Source organism: Acinonyx jubatus, chromosome D3, assembly GCF_027475565.1.
Source record: "Acinonyx jubatus isolate Ajub_Pintada_27869175 chromosome D3, VMU_Ajub_asm_v1.0, whole genome shotgun sequence".
Lineage (NCBI taxonomy): Eukaryota > Metazoa > Chordata > Mammalia > Carnivora > Felidae > Acinonyx > Acinonyx jubatus.
Window position 1 is genome coordinate 37,379,790 of NC_069392.1, and position 22,203 is coordinate 37,401,992.

At 44.1% G+C, this 22,203-nt stretch overlaps 1 protein-coding gene across 31 annotated transcripts in view; it reads left to right on the top strand.

Annotated features, from left to right (window-relative positions):
- Nucleotides 1-22,203, top strand: part of EPB41L3 (erythrocyte membrane protein band 4.1 like 3) — a 227,110-nt gene that overhangs the window by 915 nt on the left and 203,992 nt on the right. For 6 of the 31 annotated variants that reach the window (XM_053205959.1, XM_053205953.1, XM_053205955.1 and 3 more), the window contains exons 1-2: nucleotides 1,879-3,697; nucleotides 3,744-20,722. The exons of 2 other annotated variants lie outside the window; for them this stretch is intronic. In XM_053205959.1, the coding sequence (XP_053061934.1) occupies nucleotides 20,662-20,722 (61 nt within the window). In that variant the 5' untranslated portion in view covers nucleotides 1,879-3,697; nucleotides 3,744-20,661. Of the gene's footprint in view, nucleotides 1-1,874; nucleotides 3,698-3,743; nucleotides 20,723-22,203 lie in introns of those variants that run through there. 23 more of the 31 variants (XM_053205950.1, XM_053205951.1, XM_053205943.1 and 20 more) reach the window with 14 other exon arrangements.

Sequence of the window (22,203 nt, forward strand, 5' to 3'; positions counted from 1 at the left end):
GGTGAGCGCGGACTCGCTTTCCAGTGCTCCCGCTAGCCATCCCGCCCTCCCCCCCCCCCACTCCCCTGCAGCTTGAAGCGCTAGCTCAGGGAGCAGAATCTCAGAAGCAAGACCTTTCTTGCTCTGGGAAATTGGGGGGTGCTGGTGGTGAAGGTGGAGGGGAGCTCCTAGGATGGTGCAAGCTTGGAGGAGAGGCGAGAGCCTCTGCCTCCATCTGGGCGTTTCAGCCCCTGCCTTAAAGTGGCCAGGGGCTCCGACCTCCGCGTCCCGGCTCGCGGGGTGAGGGTGCTGGTGGCAGTGTGTGTGTGTGTGTGTGTGTGTGTGTGTGTGTGCGTGCGCGCGCCAGGGTGAGCGTGTGCGATCCTCCGCGAGGCAGAGGCACAGGAGCCCGCTCCCCCTGCTCAGAGGAGCCGAGCCGCAGGGCCCTTCAGCCCCTCACCGCAAGTGGCGCGCAACTGCATCCCAGCAACTCAGCGCTGCTGCCTCCTTTCCTCCCGCTCCAGTTCCCAGGCCCCTCCACCTGGGCGCGTCCCAGGGTGGAAATCATCTGGCCAGAGATTGCGGGTAGAGGATCGAGGCGTCCTCCCAGGCCGATGAAGCGGTTTCTCAAAACCCAGGGGAGCGCCCCGCGCAGGGCATTTCATTTTCCCGCGGCGGGGCTGTAAGGACCTCGCGTGGAGGCTGGTGGAGGCTGGCAGAGGCAGGCGCGCGCTCGAGGGAGGGCGTCGTGTCACTTGGGAAGCCGAAGTTGGGGCCGCTGAGCAGCCGAACGACCCTGGGCGCATCTTGCTCCGAGGCCAGGGAGCTAGGCCCGCGCGGGCAGGCTGGAGGCGTGCTGCTCCGGAGGTGGGGTGGCCGGGGACCCGCTGCCGGAGGGCGCCACTGGGTCGCGTTGCCGGGGAGAAGGGGGCGGGGGTGGGCGGGTCTGGGCAGGCCGGCGAGGGCTCGTCGGGGCTGCGGCAGTGTCGGCGGCACCGGAGTTGCGCTGAAAGTTGAGGACTGGGGGTCTTCACTGTGTGCTTAACAGCCCTCGCGGCCACTGCGGATTCAGGAGCAGCAGCCGCGCGGCGTGTTGGGCCTCCCCTTTGGCCCGCGGGCCACGGCTTTCGCTTTTCTTTCTGTCTCTGAGCCGGGAAAGCCTGGGTGCAGGTGGCGAAATCCTGTCGGGAACGGGAGGCGGCGTCCAAAAAACGCGGAAAGGGGAAACGCCGGGATCCGTGGCTTAGTGCAGTCTCTGTAGGGCGGCGGTGAGCGCCAAAATCCCGGGGCAAGGCAAGGCCGACCCAGTCGAGAGGTCTCCGGAGGGGCCCCAGCATTAGCGCCCCCTTCACCCCCACCCCCAGGCTCGGCGACAACTCCTGTGTAATTCCTTCCGAAGTGCATTGGATTAAGACTAGGCCGATAGAGAGAGCTGGAATCCACGAAATGAATGAAAGTAGAAATGACTGTTAAGTCCCAAATCTAATTCCGGTTTAAACCTAAATTCCATTTGATTAGAAACAGACTCTAATCTGGTTCAGCAGGGTCTACGTGGAGGCCCCTATATTGCATTTCTCCGAATGACAGTTACTAAGGGGCCCAGCAAGGTTTGCTCTTCCCACCTTGCAATTGTGTTGCCTTTGGAGGTGGGAGTGGATGTGGGGTGAGGGTGAAGGTGTACACATCTCTACCCTTAATTTATAGCCAGGAGGGGTTCGAGTTCAGATTGGTTTTGAAATGACCTTGCAGGCCTCCTTCTTCCCCTTCCTTTTTCTGCCATAGGCATTTCCCAGCTGGATCATTCACAGTAGAGACTTGAGTCTCCTCAGGGGTTAAAGATCCTCTCTCCTAACGTTAGTTTCCGAAGAGGACTTTTAAACAGGCTTCTTTTAAAGGGTAATAACCCAAAGAAAACATTCTCTGTGCTGAGGAGCAGAGGCACAAAATAAAATTATATAACTAGACTGTGACCTCTCAATCCCAATAATGGAGATAACCCTTCACTAGAATGTAAATGATTGAAGGCAGGGCTCCGTGTTCCTTATCCTCTTATCCCTAGGGTCTGAGATATATAGTAGGTGCGGTGTTCAATTAACATTTATACACCCGCGCTTGTGATTAAAAACTTTAGCCTGAAGACATTTAATAATTTCTATGATCCATCATTATTACAATCAGAATATTAAACTAATTGTAATAGTCACTTTGAGGACTAGTGTGTATTGTTTAGTTGTATATATTTGTAAACTTTAAACTTATTTTTACATATATTGTTAAATTTGGGGTTGGTGCAACCACTTTAAATAAGAATGCCCTGGGTGCCTGGATGGCCTAGTCAGTTAAGCATCTTGATTTTGGCTCAGGTCAAGATCTCATGATTCATGGGTTCCAGCCCCGAATTGGGCTCTGTGCTAACAGGGTGGAGCCTGCTTGGAATTCTCTCTCTCTTCCCCTTCCTCACTCGTGCACTCTCTCTCTCTCTCTCTGTCTGTCTCTCTCTCTCTCTCTCTCTCTCTCTCTCTGTCACACACACACACACACACACACACACACGAATGCCCTTAAGATATTAGGGATTTTATAAATGACAGAATGACAGCGGCATGGCTGAAGTCCCTCCATAATTGTCTGGTTGAATACTTCTAGAAACGGGGATCTCACTACTTTCACAAGTATTCTATTGTAGATATATTCATTATTCAAAGGCTAGGATGACAAAAGTAAGCATGACACGGCGTCTGCCTACATATTCTAGTTGGTGAGCTAAAAAGGAGTCATAATTTTGTTGCTATTGTATAGGCAGGTGAGAAAGGTAATAGGTCTTAGCAAAGTGAGCCCCAGCTTAGCACAGCAACAGCAAAGGAAACTTCACTCAGGAGGGGTCTTGTGGTTTGGATTTGAAGAAGTTCACCCCTAGGGCCATACGTAAACAGACTAAAAAGAAGTTCCCTGAAGGTCAGCCTGCCTAGTTATTGATTCTTTCCTGCTCTCTCTTTTGACCTGTAACACTCCACGTCCTCTCTCCTCTGTGCCCACCATTTTATTCAAGAAGTCTCCATGTCTGTTTCTTCTCTTCTCGAGGCCGGGGCAGTTGACTGTGAACGGTTCATTAAAAAGACCCAGGGAGCCGAATGAGTCACAGTCCACTCCGAGCAGCCACTTCCTCCTCTAGAAGGAGAATAATAATTTTCACCTGCCACCCTGTGAGAATCCCTTTATGACTTCAGAGTTATCTGAGGTACAGGGAAGGAAAGTGTGAGACCTAACACAGGGAACATAGAATTTTCTGATTCAGAGCAAGTTAACCAAGAATCACGAGACACACAACTGATTAGAAAATACAACTTTCAGTGTAGAGCTGGGGGCTAGAGATTTGAAAGCCACTTTAGCATGACCTCTGCAGTACAGATGGAGAAATACAGAGAGCTATTAGAAAGTTTAGGATTTGTCATTTCGCCAGGGCAAAAAAGAAATCAAAGGTAGCTACCAAGTTGCTGGGGAGAAGAAAATTATTTATATTTGGTTGAGTAGCATGTGAAACTTTCGATTGGGAGCAGCTGATGCCGTAATGACATGTCCCATTAAAAAAAAGCAGCTCTGAGGGATGTCTAGCATGTGTTCTGAAGTTCATGTGTTCTGGGAGGGGGTCCCTGGCTGGCTCAGCTGGTGGAGTGTCCAACTCTTGATCTCAGGGTCGTGAGTTCAAGTCCCACGTTAGGTACAGAGATTACTTTAATAAAATCTTCAAAGAAAAAATAAGATAGGTACAGAGATTACTTTAATAAAATCTTCAAAGAAAAAATAAGATCTTAAGAAAAAGAAAGAAAGAATGGGCAGCAAACATTGAGGAGCTGTGGGTTACATAGCCCAAAGTTTATCCAGGGGGTCATACCCTGGTGGGAATGTGGACAGAGCTCAAGGCACAGGATTCCAAAACATCTTGGAATCCTCTATAATGAGCAAGTTTGAGCAGCTAACTAGGTTAAGAACAGTGATGGGATGGGAAGTGGCTCTGGATATAATTGGGGCTGATCAGGAGAGAGCAGGAAAATAGATTATTAGTGGGCAAAGGAGTGCGTGCTAGTCCTTACATTGGGAGCCCTGAAATAAAAGGAAGAGGCAATCATTTCTTAGTGTGGACGTGGAACATGCAAACAAAGATGTGAATCAGAACTCGGCTCCCTTACTGCTGACTCTGGCACATGATGTAAAGTCTCTGAGCTGCAGCGTCCCCACCAGTAAAATGGAGTTAGGAATGCAACCTGGGGAGGGGTCCGGAACAGGTAAAACCCATGGCACCCGTCTTGCATTATAGGTTAGCTGCCCTGGCAACCAGCTTCTGGTTTTCTAGAAGCAGGAGTGGAGGTTGGCTGGGCGGGGTATTTGCAGATTTTAAGTCTTCAGCCTCCATTAGAAACCTATGCATTTCTTGCATTTCCACCTGCCACGTGGATATCTTTGCCCAGCTGTTCCATGGTCACTTCAATCTGAATATGTCTAAAACTCATTCGTCAGTTTTATGCTTTCCTTCTTTATCCCTGGGGCAACGGTGAATCACCAGGGGGAAACTAGTTTATGGTTTCCTCTTCTCACATGGCTCCCCCACAGACACACACCTCAGAAATGTCAGTGGCCATGTTGTGGTGGCTTCTGGACTTCTAGCCCTTCAGATTTGCCACCTGTTCTGCCCCAGGCCCTTGTCACTTCCTGCTTGGATTTTTGTGCTAATAAGCTTAGCCCGGTCTCCTCCCTCCTCCCCTAACTTCTGCTTGCACTTCAATCCTTTCACAGTAGCATTTTAACTACATCACTCCCCAGCTCCAAACCTCAAGTCCCTCCTGTTTTCCTAAAATCCTTAGATCTGTATTCAGAACACTGAGTTCTGTCTCCTAGCTCTCCAACATTATATCCCACTGGTCCCAACAGGAAACCCCGCACCTGTCACCGTTTCTGATGCATCTTTTTAGCTGTGTGTGTGTGTGTGTGTGTGTGTGTGTGTGTGTGTGTGTTTTATCACCCAATTCCTTCAACCTAAATGGAAATTCGTCTCCTCACCCTAAATCTTGAAATCCTACCGGTTTTTCAAGGCTCAGCCCAAACACTACCGTCCTCAGGAAGTTTTTCTTGGTCGCGCTTGGAAGGTCCCTCTCCCTTATCTTTTCTTCTGTAGCTCTTTGCTTTTTCTTCTCACATGGCACATCCCTTGTATTTATTCTCCAGTGTGCTCCTGTTGATTGAGAGCTTATTCATCTCTGAATTCACCACCAAGGGGTGCCCAGAGCGGGGGCTCAAGGACTTTTCATTGTGTGAACCATCATACGGAGCCTGAGAAGGGGCGACACAGGAGAAAGATGTTCTAAACCCAAGGCAAGGCAGTATGAGGAGGAAGCAGCCAATGCTTGATCAGGTCTTTATAGGCAAAGTGGAAAAGAGACAGTCACCTGGAACCTTCACAAACCACCCTTTACCTCATTTGTGTTTAATTACACAAATAGGTTAAGCTTTGGTAGCTGGAAGGATCCATATAATTTTTAATATTCTTCATAGTAGAGAGGCGAAAAAGCAGACTTGAATGTGGAGAGCCAAGCCGGTAGTAACCGGGCTGAAAGAAAAATGAGGCATACTTGCTTGGCAAGATGCCTATGAACTGCTGGAGCATCTGGAAATATGTGAGAGAGTTCTTGGTTTGGGGCTTATGACTTCATCTGCTCTAGAATCTCTTTTACAGAGCCTTTTGTCTGATTCCTAGCACGGCTCCCTGATTCACAAGATAGCATCATGGTGCGTTAATTAGCATGGGTAGTCGCTCCAATGTTTCTGATCCAGAAGAACGAAAAGACAGCCCTGCCTCTGGTGTATACGACATGTTTGAGGACAGGTGGAGAAACAAATTATCGTAAAAGGCTTGCCAGCTTCCATATTCCGGGAATGGAAATGCTTCCAAACAGTCTTAAATATACCACCTTCACACTTGAGAGTATAAACCCATCCTCATCAAATAGTTAGAAAGTGCCCATTGCTCATGAAATGAGTCAGTAGAACAAAACAGGTCATGATCAGGTGCTGAGGTTTTGAATAGTTGGGAATTACACACTTTGTTGTAATGTTAGAATTATATACTCAGATCTCTTCTGGAATATGAGAAAGTGGATGATCTGTGTTATGTAGATTTTGACACATCGTGTTCATAAAGCTTACAGACATATGTTTCAAACTGGAAAATACGTTGGTCAGCCACTATATGAAAACATTTGGCCCATACATGTGATTTCTATCAGGACACTCTTCCAAACTCACTTCCTCTGACAGCTTGTTCAGCCTTTCTCTGCTGCAGCTTTCTCACTGGTAAGTGGAAATATTGGAGGATTAGTATCTCTACATTCCACAGGGGATGAAAAAGAACTTAATAATGTGATAAAGTGAGATATAATATTTTAATTACTAGCCTGATAGTTTTTTAAAAATCGGCAAATCTCCCCATCTCTGTCACCTCTTCCATATAAAAGCAGATCGTGGAAAATTCACAAGAACAAGTTCAAATGCAAGCAAATATTTAACCAGAGACTCATATTCACCTTTACCTAGAGAACTTATTTTTTTCCCCAATAGCCACAAAGCTCTGCAGAGCTGAATCATCAAACCAGGAGTCCCTGTGGCCAAAGACCATTTGGATAAGCTAGTGGTCTGATTTAAAACAGATTAAGATACAGGGTGCTGGGTGGCTCAGTCGGTTAAGCGTCCAACTTTGGCTCAGGTCATGATCTCACAGTTAGTGTGTTCGAGCCCTGAGTCGGGCTCTGTGCTGACAGCTCAGAGCCTGGAGCCTGCTTGGGATTGTGTGTCTCCCTCTCTCTCTGTTCCTCCCCTGATCGCTCTCTCTCTCTCCCTCTCTCTCTCTCTCTCTCTCAAAAATAAATAGAGATTTTAAAAAGTGTTTAAACAGATTAAGATACATTTGCATTCCACCTGAAATCCTTGTCTCTTTGAATGCTGGGTGCCCTTTTTCATTTGCATTATAAATAAGAAAATACCAACACAATGTGAGAATGTTTAAAGAGATGTAGGGGTGGCTGGGTGGTTTAGTTGGTTAAGCTTTTGACTCTTGGTTTCCACTCAGGTAAGGATCTCATGGTTTGTGAGATCGAGCCCCGCAACTGGCTCTGCCCTGACAGTTCAGAGCTTGCTGAGGTTTCTCTCTCTCTCTGCCCCAACCTCCCCCCGCCAAATAAATAAACAGACATTAAAAAAATTAAAACGACGTAGCTACAAACCCTAAAAAATAGAATAAACATGGTGATCTGATACACAATGAGCAAATAGCCTGATATTATATTCAGAACCCATCCCAATGTGTAAGGAGTCGAAGTGAAGTATCTTTTTGAGTAAAGAGGAAGATGTTCATATGTGGGTGGATGCTGGGGTGGGAGCAAGGATGCCACCTTTTGCCTCTTCCTCTATATCTCACTGTTTTGCTTCCATGCCAATTTCACAAATTCCCTTTTATCATGGTCTTAACGATGACTTTTAGCATAGATCCTTAAGAATTGTTTAAATATGGTCGATTTTGAAGAATGTTCTCCCTTCCTTCACCTACCTTTACACTTCTGTGAGCTAAGCTTCTGTCCCCCAGACACACACACACACACCTCAGTGTCTGTGTCGTTTTAGTCTGGATTCTCTTGGAAACAGACCTTGAGATAAAGATTTGGGTGCAGGAATGAGACAGTCAAGCTGCCGTAATTATCCAACTGCTCCAGTACAAGTGGGTTCTAGCAGAGTGTCTGGGGACGGACAAATCACCTAAGTTTTCTGAGTCTTTGTTTCTTCTTCTGCGGAACTGGTTCAGTAATGCTCCCCTAGCAGAATTGTTATAAGAAATGGAAATAATAGTTATAAAAATGTCTGGCACATGGTAAGTGCTCCAACAAATACACCCGTTCGTTTGTGTCATATGATGCACATTTTGTAACAGTTAATTCAAAAGTGACAATTTATATTTAACCAATCAACTTTTACTCTCAATATTTGTGTTTCAAGCTTTTGGTCCTGACGATGTTTGTTTATTTTTTAGTCATTTAAAAAAAAAAAACAACCTTTAGGGGCGCCTGGGTGACTCAGTCAGTTAAGCCTCCAACTTCAGCTCAGGTCATGATCTCACAGTTCGTGGGTTCGAGCCCCATGTCGGGCTCTGGGCTGACCACTCAGAGCCTGGAGCCTGCTTCGGATTCTGTGTCTCCCTCTCTCTCTGCCCCTCCCACTCACGCTCTGCCTCTCTCTGTCTCTCAAAAAATGTATACACATTAAAAAATAACCTTTAATCCTGAGTATATTTAGATGTAATCTCTTTGCCACTTTTCAAGTTGTTTTTTTTAAATAGTAACCAAAGCAAAACGCAGTTAGGAAGATAAACCTGATAATCCTACTGCAAAATGTTTCTGCATTTCAAAATCAAATAGAAATTATTATTTTTAGTCTACCTCCTCTATATCTGCATCGTGTGTGTTGGAAAAATAATGAGCATCAGGGACATTTATCTCTGCCTACACTAAAATAATATGTGGCAGATTTATTTAGGCTCCTTGATCTTGAAGGGATCTACACTGATGGTTTAATTACCAAGATAATTAGGTAAAACTGCTGTACCTCCTTTTTTTTTTCAAATGGACAGAGCTGATCTGTTTTTTTTTTTGTTTGTTTGTTTGTTTTGAAAGAGCTCTCTAATTGATAGTGGATGTAAGAGTAACCCATGTTTCCAAGGCCAAACAGCTTAATAAACTGTGGCACAACTGTACTTCTTGGACTTTGTCACCACCTTGCAACAGTGGTAATTCTAACCATAGTCGCCTTTCTCCCGACTGGCCTTTAGGAAGCCCGGAGGATCCCCTGCTTGCAAAACCAAGCCTTCTCTGTGCTGGGTGCCCCCCACCATTTTTATTTGTTCTTATTCTGGCCACCGTGCTGACATTTCACCTCAAAGATCCCCAAGGCACCACGGATGCTCCTAAACTCGCTGTGGCCCGAACCCAACACGGAGCCACCAGGACTGCCAGCCTGTGATGCGTTCCTCGGCCTGCCTCAAGTCTGGACCGGGTGCAGGTCGTGGGTCACTGCTCAGGGCGCCGTTACCCCTGTGGCCCCATGAGGTCCAGTAGTCACCCCTTGCCTTGACGACACCACCACATAGCAATGCCATTCAGTGGACTCTGTGATTGCACAGACGCGGCTCTTACCCCTGGGACTCAGGCGCAAGCATCTGGGTTCTAGAATGGAGGACGGAGCAAGACATACTCTGTATCGCACTCCCAAGTCTGTTACAACTTCTGTGTTTTCATATACAATGCTTGGTACATGGTAAATCTGAGCAAGTATACCCAACTTGCAAGCTTATCAAATTGTGGAATTTATTTGATAGGCACTGGGGAAGCAAGGCAGGATTTTATGCCAAAGCGTGATATGAGGGGGTTAGATATAGAAAGATTACCACGACTGTGAGTGGGGAAGTCTAATGGCACAAGAGGACAGGAAGTTAGAGGGGCAGCTGGGAAGGTTTTGCATTTCCCATCACATCCACACTGGCCTCGGGCCGAGATTTACCCCTTGGTTATTTTCTCCCTTGACCTGGGTCCTTTCTCAGGAGGCTCTTTGCTTTTTCTCTTACGGTTAGATATTGGAAACACAGAAGATCTTATTTTTTTAAAGGCGGGATGACTTGGATACTTTTCTGCCACAAAATTTATGCATTCCGGGGAATATTATCATGTTGCAACATCATCTGCATTGTATTTACAAGGGATGAGTAATTTGTGCTATTCTTAGCCATTTGAAAAGCATATGAAAGATGAAAATTAATTAGGTAATGCACCAATGAGTAATGCTGTACATGTGACCCGGTTGTCAGACCTTTTCCCTGAGTAAAACAGTATCATGATGTTTTGTTTTATGTCCTGTACTTTTCGCACACGAATATACTCTTGCATTTCAGCGTACTTCATGTCCTATTTTGTCTTAAGTGTAGCTTTGCTCTCCCTACGATACGGTTAGGAGATAACTAAATGTGTTTCAGGAAAAATAAGCATTGGTATAATTTTCCAGATTGTGGGTTCATCGTCACTTAATTTCCCTGGATGACAGTTTACTCATCTTTATGATGGAGTTACAGCTGCTTCAGCTTTCAAATCTACGATCCTAAAGCATCATGATAGATTAAAAACCTTTTGTTTTTTAAACCTGATAACACAGCATAAGTACCGTGACAGTTTTTACAGGTCAGTGTTACTGAGACAGTTTGACACGAGGAAATGGAAATAGCACTTTGCTATATAAAAGTCCTAAAGAATTCTTTAACAAGAATGGTATTATTATTATCAGCCCAAGTAATCTCACTTTAAGTCTCTGGATAATTGGTAATGTTAGCCTGATGACAGTTAATCTACTGTTTTTCTGAACCAGCTCAGCATTTCCCCTGCTTGACCATGTTACCCGGAATCTCATTTTAGTTCCCTCTTCTTCTAACTCTCCTCACAAACTTGGGTGATTTTAAAGATATTCTGGGTAGGTTTTTGTCCCGCTATGCCGGAGAATCCCAGGGCTGGGAACACGAGGCCAAGGAGTGTGAGGTGGGCTGGAGGGAGGCTGTAATTTGGGGAGTCAAGAGTGGGCTGCGGGAAGCATCGATGGCCAAGGAATGAGAACAGTATCACTCCCTCCTTCCGGTTTTCTCCTCTGAACATTAGTTAGCCTCTGCCATTTGCTGGCCACATTTTTCAGATAACTGGCTGTCAGCAGACGGAGCATGTGCAGAAAAGATAGAGCTCCCCGGGGGAGCCGCTCCAGGGGCGGGGGATCAACTCCAGGCATAGGAGGGGCTGGGCAGGTGGTTTTTAACTAAAGGAGTGAGCGAACGAATGAATAAATAAATTACTCTGAGTACAATCTTTCCAAAGCCTAGCAAGATGCTTTCTCCGTGTAGTTTCCATTGAAATCTACTGATAGGATAAACACAAGCTAACGTGTAGCCCATCTTTCAAAATGCTTTCTCCTGACGCCGTGGAAAGGCAGTGTCGGTTACATCTGACTAGCTGTTAGTCTAGTGGAAGATGAAAGTCCACCAGGCAGGGCTGGAAAGTAGCGAGTGGCCTTTACTGTGAGCTGCTCATATGATACTCTCTGGAACAGCTGGGCTGAACCCCCAGTGACTTTCCATGGGAATGCAGTTAACTTCCTACTTGGAAATGAGTTGATTTGAGAGAAAGTGCCTGACCCATCAAGTTATTCCTCCGACCGGAAGTATAATTTCAGCAAGATTGCGGAAAAAGAGTTGAGAATTGGAAAACACATGTCAGAGGGAAAAAGCATCATTTCCTCACGTTACACCTCACGGTGCTGGACGTGGAGGAGAGTGAATGCCGCGTATCAAATTGTGCTGTGTTCACAGAAAATTAACCCGAGTCAACCCCTGAACATCATCCTAGCACTTCCCACCACCGACCCCCCCAAAATCCAAACTCTCTTAATAGCCAAGAGCCAGATTTTGTGACATAGGAGGTGTTCAATAAATGCAAATCGCTACAGTGCCTCAGCATTGTGAACTAGGATGAAAATTAAAGCGCAGCGGTTCATGGATTTTCGGAAACAGTTGAGGTGTCAGAGTTAATCAGAGTAATATTTTAAAGACCTCTATTAAACCTTTCCCTGTAACTTCAGCAAGCCTTGGCTATCCCCTTGACGCCAAATAGAGTGCGGTGAGCATGTGCATTCTACCAGGGCTGAAAACACTGAGTTCTGTTCCAAATGCATTTCTTTTTTGATGGTTGGATGGTTTTGTTGTTGTAGAGACAGGCGGAATTGCGCCTGTGTGGGGTTGCTGGCTTGAGATTTATGGTATAGTTCTTACCCACTTTTTATTGACTCATCTCTGTTCACAAATAGACCTACTGAATTCAGGAATTTGTTTTTAGGCATTGACCTACTAAAGTATCAGTTTGCACATGATGTGAAAGCCAGCATCAAAGATGTGAGCAGGACAAGGTCAATGACCTCTGGATGTTTTGAAGCCTTTTATTGTCAATTGCCTTCATGTGGGGGTTTCAGGAGTATCTTGTGCCCTTTAGACACAGGTTGAGTAATGCTGCTGACATAGTCTTCCTCTTTTTTGAGCCAGTGGCTTCTTTTCAATTTCTTACATTTCCCGCATAAGGAATGCCTGCCTATCTCCTACTTGGGGAGGTTTGGGTACTCCTTTTCTGAGTGATTTTTCAAAGCGGAAGACAAGCAGTGATCAAAGTGTAGTTTAATGGATGTTGTGCGTTTTGTTTTTAAGAGCACAGAAATGCTTCTTTTCTTTAGCCTCTGGCTTCTTTGGCCCTCGGGGTGAAGAGATTAGAGTGATAAAAGGCAGAGACCTACTTTCTGAATATAGGCATTCCCCATTTTACAGATGAGTCATTTTTCCAAAAGTGTATTTGTCAGTAGTTGTTCAGAATTTTTGAGTTCTTTACCCTGAGAGAAAATGTTAAAAGTTATGGTTAGGTTTCCAGGCTAGCCCAGACGACCACATTCAATCTATATTATAAAAAAATTTTGAAGTTCAAGCCCTGCGCTGGGCTCTGTGCTGACAGCTCAGAGCCTGGAGCCTGCTTCCGATTCTGTGTCTCCCTCTCTCTCTGCCCCTCCCCTGCTCGTGCCCTGCCCCTCTCTGTCTCTTGAAAAATAAAAACGTTAAAAAAAATTTTTTTTGGAAATATTAGCATCAGTTGTGAGAGTTTGGGTCAGGAAGCCACATGGAGAACCTCAGGTGACAATCTTTGGCTGAGTATGAAGTGTTTTGTGATTCCCTTCCCGAACCCTTTATTTATCTCCTAGTGCTCATCTCTCTGGGCTCTAGTGTCCACATCCTGAGTCACACTCTTTAGGCTCTTCTTTCCAAAATGTATTTCTTGCTTCAAATGTAGTACCTTCTCTCTTTCTCAAACGAAACTATCATTTTCTTAGTTCTGCTGAGCTAACAGGAAAGCAATCTGATGGAATTAATCGTTTTGTGAAAAAGATTGATAATACCATAACCTTTCCATGGTGTTTGCATTAAAAAGCAGAAAGTCGGGGCTCCCGGTGGCTCAGTGGGTTAAGTGTACGATATTGATTTCAGCTCAGGTCGTGATCTCATGGTTCATGAGTGTGAGCCCCACGTCGGGCTCTGCTGGCAAAGATGTGAGGATTCTCTCTCTTCCTCTCTCTCTGTCCCCCAGCCCCCCGACTCATGCTTTCTCTCTCTCTCTCAAAATAAGTAAATATACTTAAAAAAAAAAAAAAGCAAAAGTCTGGTAACTCAAATCAAATACAGGTTGTTGTATTTATTCCAGTTTGGTATTCATTTATCATTTTTAGAAGTATTTTTTAAAACTGATGCAGGCCATGGGGATAAACAAGAATAAAATATGATATTTATCATCTCATAGGGAGATGAGTATTTATATACCACCAAGCATGGTATAAAGTGTGACAGTGATGAGTTTCAAAAGACAATTTTATGAAAATATCAAATCTTATACATTGGGGGGAGTGGGTAATCTGACGCAACAATACGGGAAAACAATTATGCATTATGTTATAAAGATATATACACTGCCAACGTAGTATTTCTGCATATCATCTTATTAATTTAATATTGAATGAATAAGATATTGACTATCTCAAGAAACCATAGAAAAATTGTCACACGTACACAGTATAAAATGTTTCAAAATATCCATATTAACAAGAAATTGGAAACGACACAAATGCCTATGCACAGGAGACTAGATAAGTAAATTATGGCATAGTCACAAAGTGAGATATTATACGGCCACAAAAGCGAATGAACTACAGTTGTCAACCAACCATGTGGAAGAATCTTTAACACAGTTGATGAAAAGAAAAGTTGCAGAAGGTTGAATGATATAATACCATTTTTCTAAGGCTCAAGTTTTCCATGGAAAACTGAACAGCATCCTTTAGGAAAACCTATGTGGGGGGGGGGGGCGGGCAGGAGGATTGAATTGTAGATGCAATGATATTGATAATATTCTTCTTATTAAGATAGGTGCTAGGCTCACAGATGTGCATTTTATTATTATGCCTCATAGCTTGCACTAGGTATGAAATTATTGCACAATAAAACATTTTATGTGCATTTTTAAGTGGCCGCCCCAGTTATGGGGAAACACCAAAGAGGAGCGGTTAATTCTGACAGGGAGAGCAGGAAGGTTTCCCAGGAGAGGTGATGTTCACCTTGGACTTGAAGGGAAAGTAAGGCTTTGGGGGTCAGGCAAATGTTGAGCGGTGGAAAGTGATGAGAGAGAGGGAGGAGGAGACACATACCCAGAGGACTTGAGGCAGAGCCGCATCGGCGGGCTGCATGGGAGCTGTAGGTAGAAAAACTGACGCGAGGAGAGGATGGGGTGAGGAAAGGGATCTGTCATAGTATTTCTATGCAAGGCAACCAAGTGACCACGGTGCCTATAACCCTCCTCAAAGACCTATGAGCTTACCCATGCCTGGAAGGAAAAAAGAAGCCACACATAGATCAGAGGACAGGGAAGGGTAGTGTGGGAAAGGCGAGAAACCCAGGTAAAGAAAACCAGAGGGACCCCCTCAAAGGAACGGGTGAGACGCTGGAGGAGAACTGGAGGTCACAGAACCAGGACATCCCAGGCAGAAATGGATTTTGCCCCATGGAGGAAGGGATTCCGTAGCACAGAAAAGGGGTTGTCTTTGGCAAAAATGGAGTAAAGGAAGCCTTCAGAAGAGGAGGGTAGATGAAATCTCAGAAAGATTCTAGACAAACGTTAATGTTAAAGAAGTTATAGGATCTACACCTATTCAGTTACCACACCCAGTGTCAGATATCCACGGATACAGGATTGTATTTTTAATATATTCATTACCAGCATCCGTCTTCACAATATATACACATTTGCTCTCTTTCTATTTTTTGTCTGTTAAAAGAATCTATGTGTATACATATGCATCATAGCTATCTGGGATGCCAGCTGAGAAAGTAAGAAAAAAAGGGAAAGAGCCAGAGAAAAAGAGCTGCCCTTTGCTGAGCGCCTACTATGTGCCGAGCATTCTGCTCTAAGAGCTGGTGGTGTCTTTGTTCCTGGCCTTTGCCACACCTCTGCAGTGTGTGATGTTAAGAGAGAGCAAAATCAAGGCTTACGCGGGCCGAGTGACTCACCCAAACCAAAGTCGATTCAAAAAAGACAGACTGGGTCTGTGAAATCATAGGTTCCCTCCTTCTTTACAACCCCTCCAAAAAAAGAAAATAAAAATGAAAACAAAAAAAGAGGCACCTTTAAATACTTTTTTGCAACTAGATACCCTGCAAAGTTTAATCCCATGCATGTTGTGCTTAGATGGCTAGCAATTTTAAAGATTTGCCCCGCCCCCCGTCTTGGTGCTTTACTGCCCCACTCTCCAAAAAAAAAAAAAATGTATTTATTTCTTTTGAGAGAGAGAAAGCATGGGTGGGGGAGGGGCAGAGAGAGAGAGAGAGAGAGAGAGAGAAAATCCCAAGCATGCCTGCACTGTCAGTGCCCAGAGCTTCATGCCAGGTTCGAACTCACAAACCGTGAGATCATGACCTGAGCCAAAGTCAGACGCTCAACCCACTGAGCCACTCAGGCACCCTTCTGTTGCCCTAGTCTCGATGGAGGTTCCAACGCCTTATCAGTTGCTCCCTTTAAGGTACAGGCTGTCTCCTTAGTCATGCTGTTCTAACAGACGTCCCTGGAGAATGTACTTTGATAAAATTTTTTGCTGTAACAAGCCTTGTCTCCTGGCTACGTTCCATAGTCCCTCTTCACACATTCCCTTGCCTTGACATGGCTTAGATCTGTCTTTTCTCACTGACTTCACTAATATACAGTTATTTTCTTGTTATTGAAAATCATAATCATGCTTTTAGTTGCTATTTATTCCTGGAAACTGCATGTTAAGATAATTATTTTTATCCTGCCGACACTCAAGTTACAACTCATAAATTTTATAGTCATGGCGCATGGCTAATAACTCCATAGCTTCCTGCCTGTAGCTTCTCAGTGAAGAGAGAAGTGAGGTTATTTCCTAAGAGTGGAGGGAATGCAGAAGGGACTTGACATGGATACAGTTCACAACCGCTTCGGAGGGGAGAGGGGTAAAAGAGCCCAGGAGGCTGAGCAGAGACGGTTGCAAGTCGAACAAGAGGGCCTCCCCATGTTAGGAAGGGCCATTTCCTTCCACCCCAGGGCACATGGCCAGAATGGGAGTTCTGCCCCAGAGTCTGGCTCCACTGGAATGTGGGCTACCTACTGATTATTGGGAGATAAAAGTAAGCTCATCTATAAACATTTCCCGCTTCCAGATTAACCATACAGTTGATTTTAAGTGGTGAGCATGGTGAAGACACTGCACCGGACCGTGTAGGGGAAGTTATTCTTTTAGAAAGCAGCCCCAGGCCGCCTGGGTGGCTCAGTGGGTTAAGCATCTGACTCTTGATTTCGGCTCAGGTCATGATCTCACTGTCCATGGGTTCAAGCCCTCCGTTGGGCTCCACACCAATAGTGTGGAGTTGGCTTGGGAGCCTCTCTCTCTGCCCCTCCCCTGCTTGTACTCTCTCTCTCTCTCTCTCTCTCTGTCTCTCAAAATAAATAAATAAACTTAAAGAAAGAAAAGATGTTAGAAAGCAACCTGGAGATTGATTATAGGGTGATGGAACTTTCTTTAAAAAAAATTTTTTTTAACGTTTATTTACTTTTGAGAGAAAGAGAGAGAGAGGGACAGAGCACGAGTCAGAAAGGATCAGAGAGAGAGGGAGCCACACAATTGGAAGCGGGCTCCAGGCTCTGAGCTGTCAGCACAGAGCCCGACGTGGGGCCCGAACTCACAGGCAGTGAGATCATGACCTGAGCCGAAGTCGGACGCCCAACCTACCGAGCCACCCAAGCGCCCCTAGGGTGATGTAGCTTCCTGATGGAGCTTTATGAATTCATGTTTTATAGCAAATCGTTACAGGGTGGAAAAGTAAATTGAACCATGAGTAATTCTGTACAACTATCACATACAGAGAAAGGGACATTAATTGCCACCTCCTACATGTATGGAATAGCCTGACTTTGCTCTGACGTGAAGACCAGAATCCGTCACGTGGCCACTGGAGTATGTTCCTGCTTCTTGATCTGCTCCTGTATCCTTCTTCAGCCCGCCTTATATTATTCGCCCTCCTGCTGTCTGTTCTAGACACAGTGGTTCTCAACTATTTCCATCTCAGGACCTCTGTACATCCTTTAAAGTAATTGACAAATGCAGTGAACTTCTATTTATACGTGTTGTATCTATAGGCATGTATTGCATTAGAAATGAAAACTGAGGGGCACCTGGCTGGCTCAGTCGGAAGAGAATGCCACTCTTGATGTTAGGGTTGCGAGTTTGAGCCCCATGTGAGGTGCAGAGATTACTGAACATGAATGAATGAATGAATGGACTTTAAAAATAATAAAGTGTGTAAGAAATGACAACGAAGACATTTTTAAATACTTTTAATTCACTTAAAAATAACAATAAAAGTCCATTCCATGTTAACATAAATATTTTCATGACAGTTAACTATATTTTCCAAAACAAAAATAATTTAGGGTTAAGAGTGCCACGGCAATCTCTTTAATGTCTGGCTTAAGAGAAGAGAATGGATTCTTACGTTTGTTCCGGTATGAGAAACTGAGGGTGTGATATACATCATGTAGCTTCTGGAAACTTCCACTGTTCACTCCTGAGAGATTGAGAGTGAAAAGACCAATAATATCTTGGTATGAGTAGGAAAAAGGTTTTGATCTCATCAGCCTCCTAGAAAAGTCTTAGGGACCTCCCAGGGATCCTGGACTATAAGAACCATGACTCTAGACTCATGGGCCTTCGTTTGGTTGGAAATAAGTCAATAGGGTGACTGCCAGATAATGGAAAATAAGGTTGAAAAGTTAAGTTGAGACTGAAGCCTATGCTGTCTTATATGGACATTCCTCACCTGCTGGGAAAGAACTGAGCTTTCCTGCCAAGAGGCAGACCACAAGTAGGGACATCCCAAAGCCTCCCCACCCCCCACTCCCACCACTGCCAAATTTCCACAGATTTGTATTTCCCAAAGGTCTTTTCAATCATCATTTTGTTTGATCTGTACCATAACTATGAGAAAATCATCACAACTGTGATTTCCACTCAAGGAGAAAGGTGTTTAGTGGCTTTCTCAAAATCATCCAGTTCCTTCAAAGACTGTACCGTACTTCGACTCCCTAAGGACTTCCCTATGCAAGTTGTCTTCCCTCATTGCAAGGTCAACCCATGTTCACGGAGGGCCGGTGACAGAAATCATGGGCAGAAAGTGATGCAAAGCAGATATTTAAGCTTACTTCTGTTGTAGTGACTCGGGGATGCACCATTATATTCTCTTTTCTGATTCTTTAGCAAACAAAAATGGTTAATGTATGCAAGAGGATCTGTTAGACCCTTTGGTCGGTACTATTAAAGTGCGCATGTCTACAACGAGAAGAAAATTCACCATTCATTACCAGGACCAGTGAGAGGAGATTAAACAAACACTACCCATGAGCCAATTACTAAACTTTTAAAATATATTAAGAATGCTAGGAAGACCTTGCATGGACTCTTTTCAAAGTGTCTTAGACTTGCATAGGAAGGGAGGGGGCTATGTGCTGACGGGCTGGCTCATCTCTGTTCTTCGCAGGCCTATCTGTCATGATTTCTGCTATAACTCCGAGAAGACCACAGCCCTTTACGTGACAACTGTCATCCTATCATCTGCTGAGAGGAAGACCAAATTTCTTGAATTCATGCTAGGCTGCTTTTGTTCTATTACAGATTACAGTCTTTTTAACACTCTACACTGAGTGTTGACTTACACGCTTGTCTTCCTTCTTTCCTTTGGAGACTGGATCTAGGCAGAGCGGCCAAGTAGTTCCAAAGTACTGTTCTAACACTGGCTTTTTTGTTTTGAATTGTAGTAAATTACATATCACCTAAAATTTACCCTCTTAACCATTAAAAAATTTTTTTAATGTTTATTTTTGGGAGATAGTATGAGCAGGCTGTTGGGGGGGGCAGAGAAAGAGGGAGACCCAGAATCCGAAGCAGGCTCTAGGCCCTGAGCTCTCAGCACAGAGCCCTATGTGGTGAGGCTTGAACATCACGGACCGCGAGATCATGACCTGAGCTGATGTTGGCCGCTTAACCGACCAAACTACCCAGGTGCTCCTGCCATCTTAACCATTTTTAAGTGTGCAATTCAGTAGTATTACACACATTCACATTGGCATACAATCAACCTGCAAAACACTCTTCGTCTTCTCATTGAACAACAACTTGCAACTTCTCCATCACCCCCCCCCCCCCACCGTGCCTAGCACTTTCTTTCTGTCTCTACGAACTTCACTCCTCTAAGTACCTCGTGTAAGTGGAATCATGGAATCATGCAATATTTGTCTTCTTCTGTCTGGCCTGTTTTATTTAGCATGATGTCCTCAAGATTCCTCCAGGTTGTGACACTTGTTGGAATTTCCTTCTTTAAAGGTGAACAGTATTCCATCACATGAGGTATATCGCGTCTTGTGTATCCGTTCGTGCGCCAGTGCACATCTGGGTTGCTTCCACTCTTTGGCTATTGCGTACGGTATTTCTGTGAATGTGGGTGTACAAATAACGCTCTGAGTCCTTGCTTTCAATTCTTTTGAGTTAACAGTAGCTGGTGATGGAATGGATTAGTAGTGTAAGGCCCCAGCGTACCCCAGGATCACAGAATTCCTCTAGCATGACCTTGGCCCAGCCTGGTTTTCCAAAGTGACTGCTCATGTGGAAAGCCTGTGACACATGAGCTGTTTTCAATGAAGACTCAGCATCGGGGGGCTCCATCTACTTGAAAATACGTTTTATGTGATTTAATACCGTAAAATTTCTTCCCTAATAAAGCAACCATCATGGCTTGTAGGGTTGAAAAACAATGTGTACTAGAAGTTTTTATGCCACGTACAAATTTTTTCTGCGCCTTTATAAAAGGAAATAAATAACTTATTTCCTTGGTCCTTTCTTTGAAAAATTCAAATTCTATTCTCTGACTCTGACCTGTAGCACATCTGAAACGGGTTATAATTGATATTCCTTGAGAATATAGAATTAGAATGATTTTAGTCAAGGGCTTATTGGGATGTGTAAATAATTTTACTGGGTTTTCTGATGGTGATTTTGAGTCTGCTGAGTCTTTGCCTTGCAGCCATCCTCCCCTCCCCATCCTAGTTCAGGCTTGCTTTCATTATTTTTATGTCCCTATATGTTCATACAGCTCTTTTCATAGTCTCCTTCTGGAAACATCTATTACATATTCAAAAGTGGCTTGCATGTGTTTTCTCTTATTTGCAACTGCTAAATGAAAATGTTAATGAGAGATCCCTTTGGCTCTCTCATGAATTATCTACCTTGTTTTTCTACAGCAACTTTCCCCTTAATCCGCAGTATCTTGGCAGTGGGCAGTTTTCAGGGAAGGAGAGAACTCTAATTATCATGCTTAGTATGGGGGTAAGTTGCCGCCAGCTTTTGAATTATTCCTAATTTTTCTTCTATTTTCTGCCCACCCTTCCTGTCTCGCTGCCTCTCGGAACGTGGAACATGGATCTGCCCATCGTCTGGAAAAATGTCCTCTCTGCGCAATGGGACGTCGATTATGTGGGTGAGTCCCTGAAATTAATGTTTAAGTTGTTGGTTTTTCCCTTTGTGTGTGGAAGAATAAAACTGCCAAATGAGATTGTTTGATGGGAAAATACCTTCAGCATCTCAGTGCCCATGTACGTGCGCCCCATGTGCCTTCAGTTAGACTTAATCTGCCTGCAGTAAAGATGGAGAAATCTTGATGTGTCTTATTAGGAGTACCCAAATTCAAATGAAACAAGGATGAATCATATTCAGTGACAAAAGTTGGTATTTAAAATTTTGCTGTTGGTATTCTGTTTGGGGAGGTTAATACAATCTTGAATAATAGTTTTTTATAACAAAGCAATTCAAAAATATCTCATATAGTTTGAAATGGACTTTTCTAAGGCTCTTGTTCAGTCGTCTCTGTTAATCACACACCTCAAATATTCATTGGTACCAATTATGGCAGATACAAATGTATTTATTTTTGTGGTGCTGGCATCGTTTCCGATATAAATGCATTGGAAAACAACACAGTGGACATTTTCATTGTCGGTGTATTTACGTTAAATGAGTCATGAATCTTGACGTGAAAACTTCCCACTTCAGTCGGTCCTTAAGTAGATGGACAAAGTCAAAGTCGCAAAACTGTTAAATATCAAACTCTAATTTCGTTGTTCCGAAGCTGGGTGATACGGATACATAACAGGCACTCGGCCATTCTGCGCGCAGGACCACGACTGGGGGAGAGGGTGTAAGTCTGTTGGTGGATTTCTTGCTATGGAATGGAGACTAGAAAGCAGTCAGATTTTAAATACAAAAAATAAACTTTTAAGTACATTTTTTTTCTAGTTTTGAAGCATGTGGGAAGCAGGATTCCGAGAAAAGTCTTTGATTAGCAAGAAATTAGAGAAGTGGCTGGTCTCATAGCTCCTATACCTTTCTTAAAGTGCTCGGCATGGCTGATTCCTGGGGAAGAAAAGAAATCAGTTGAGGTATACCTCCGTAGGAAAATCATTGTCTTGCTTATCAATTCCACTTTAATCCTGAGTCTCCCACTAAGCAAATTTCAAACTGCCATGTCACTGTCTTAGCCAGTTGAAGTAACAGGATTTCACTTGCTGGGAGCGAACACGTTTGTTGTTGCAATCGGTTATTTCTGAAATTTCTAAAATTATATTGAGTGTGAGCATGAAATTTGGCATCAAGGTTTGTAAGATTTTCTATTCTGGTGTAAGCAATTTGTGAATCTTTCTCTTAGATGATTTGGTTGTCCATAAATAGCCTTAGGAATATGTGTCATTTGAGTTTAATCTGTGAGCTGTGAGTAGTTAATTTGACACAATTAGCACCTAATCAGCTGTTTTGCCTGTTGGGTTATGTTATGACTCTTTGCTCCGTATTAAAGTTTCCTTCTGGCATTCACATTGCTTGTTTTCCTCTTTGTATCTCTCCAGGTCTTTTCATCTCCCTCCTTCTCAGAAACAATAACCAGCTAGACAATCATCCTTAAAATCT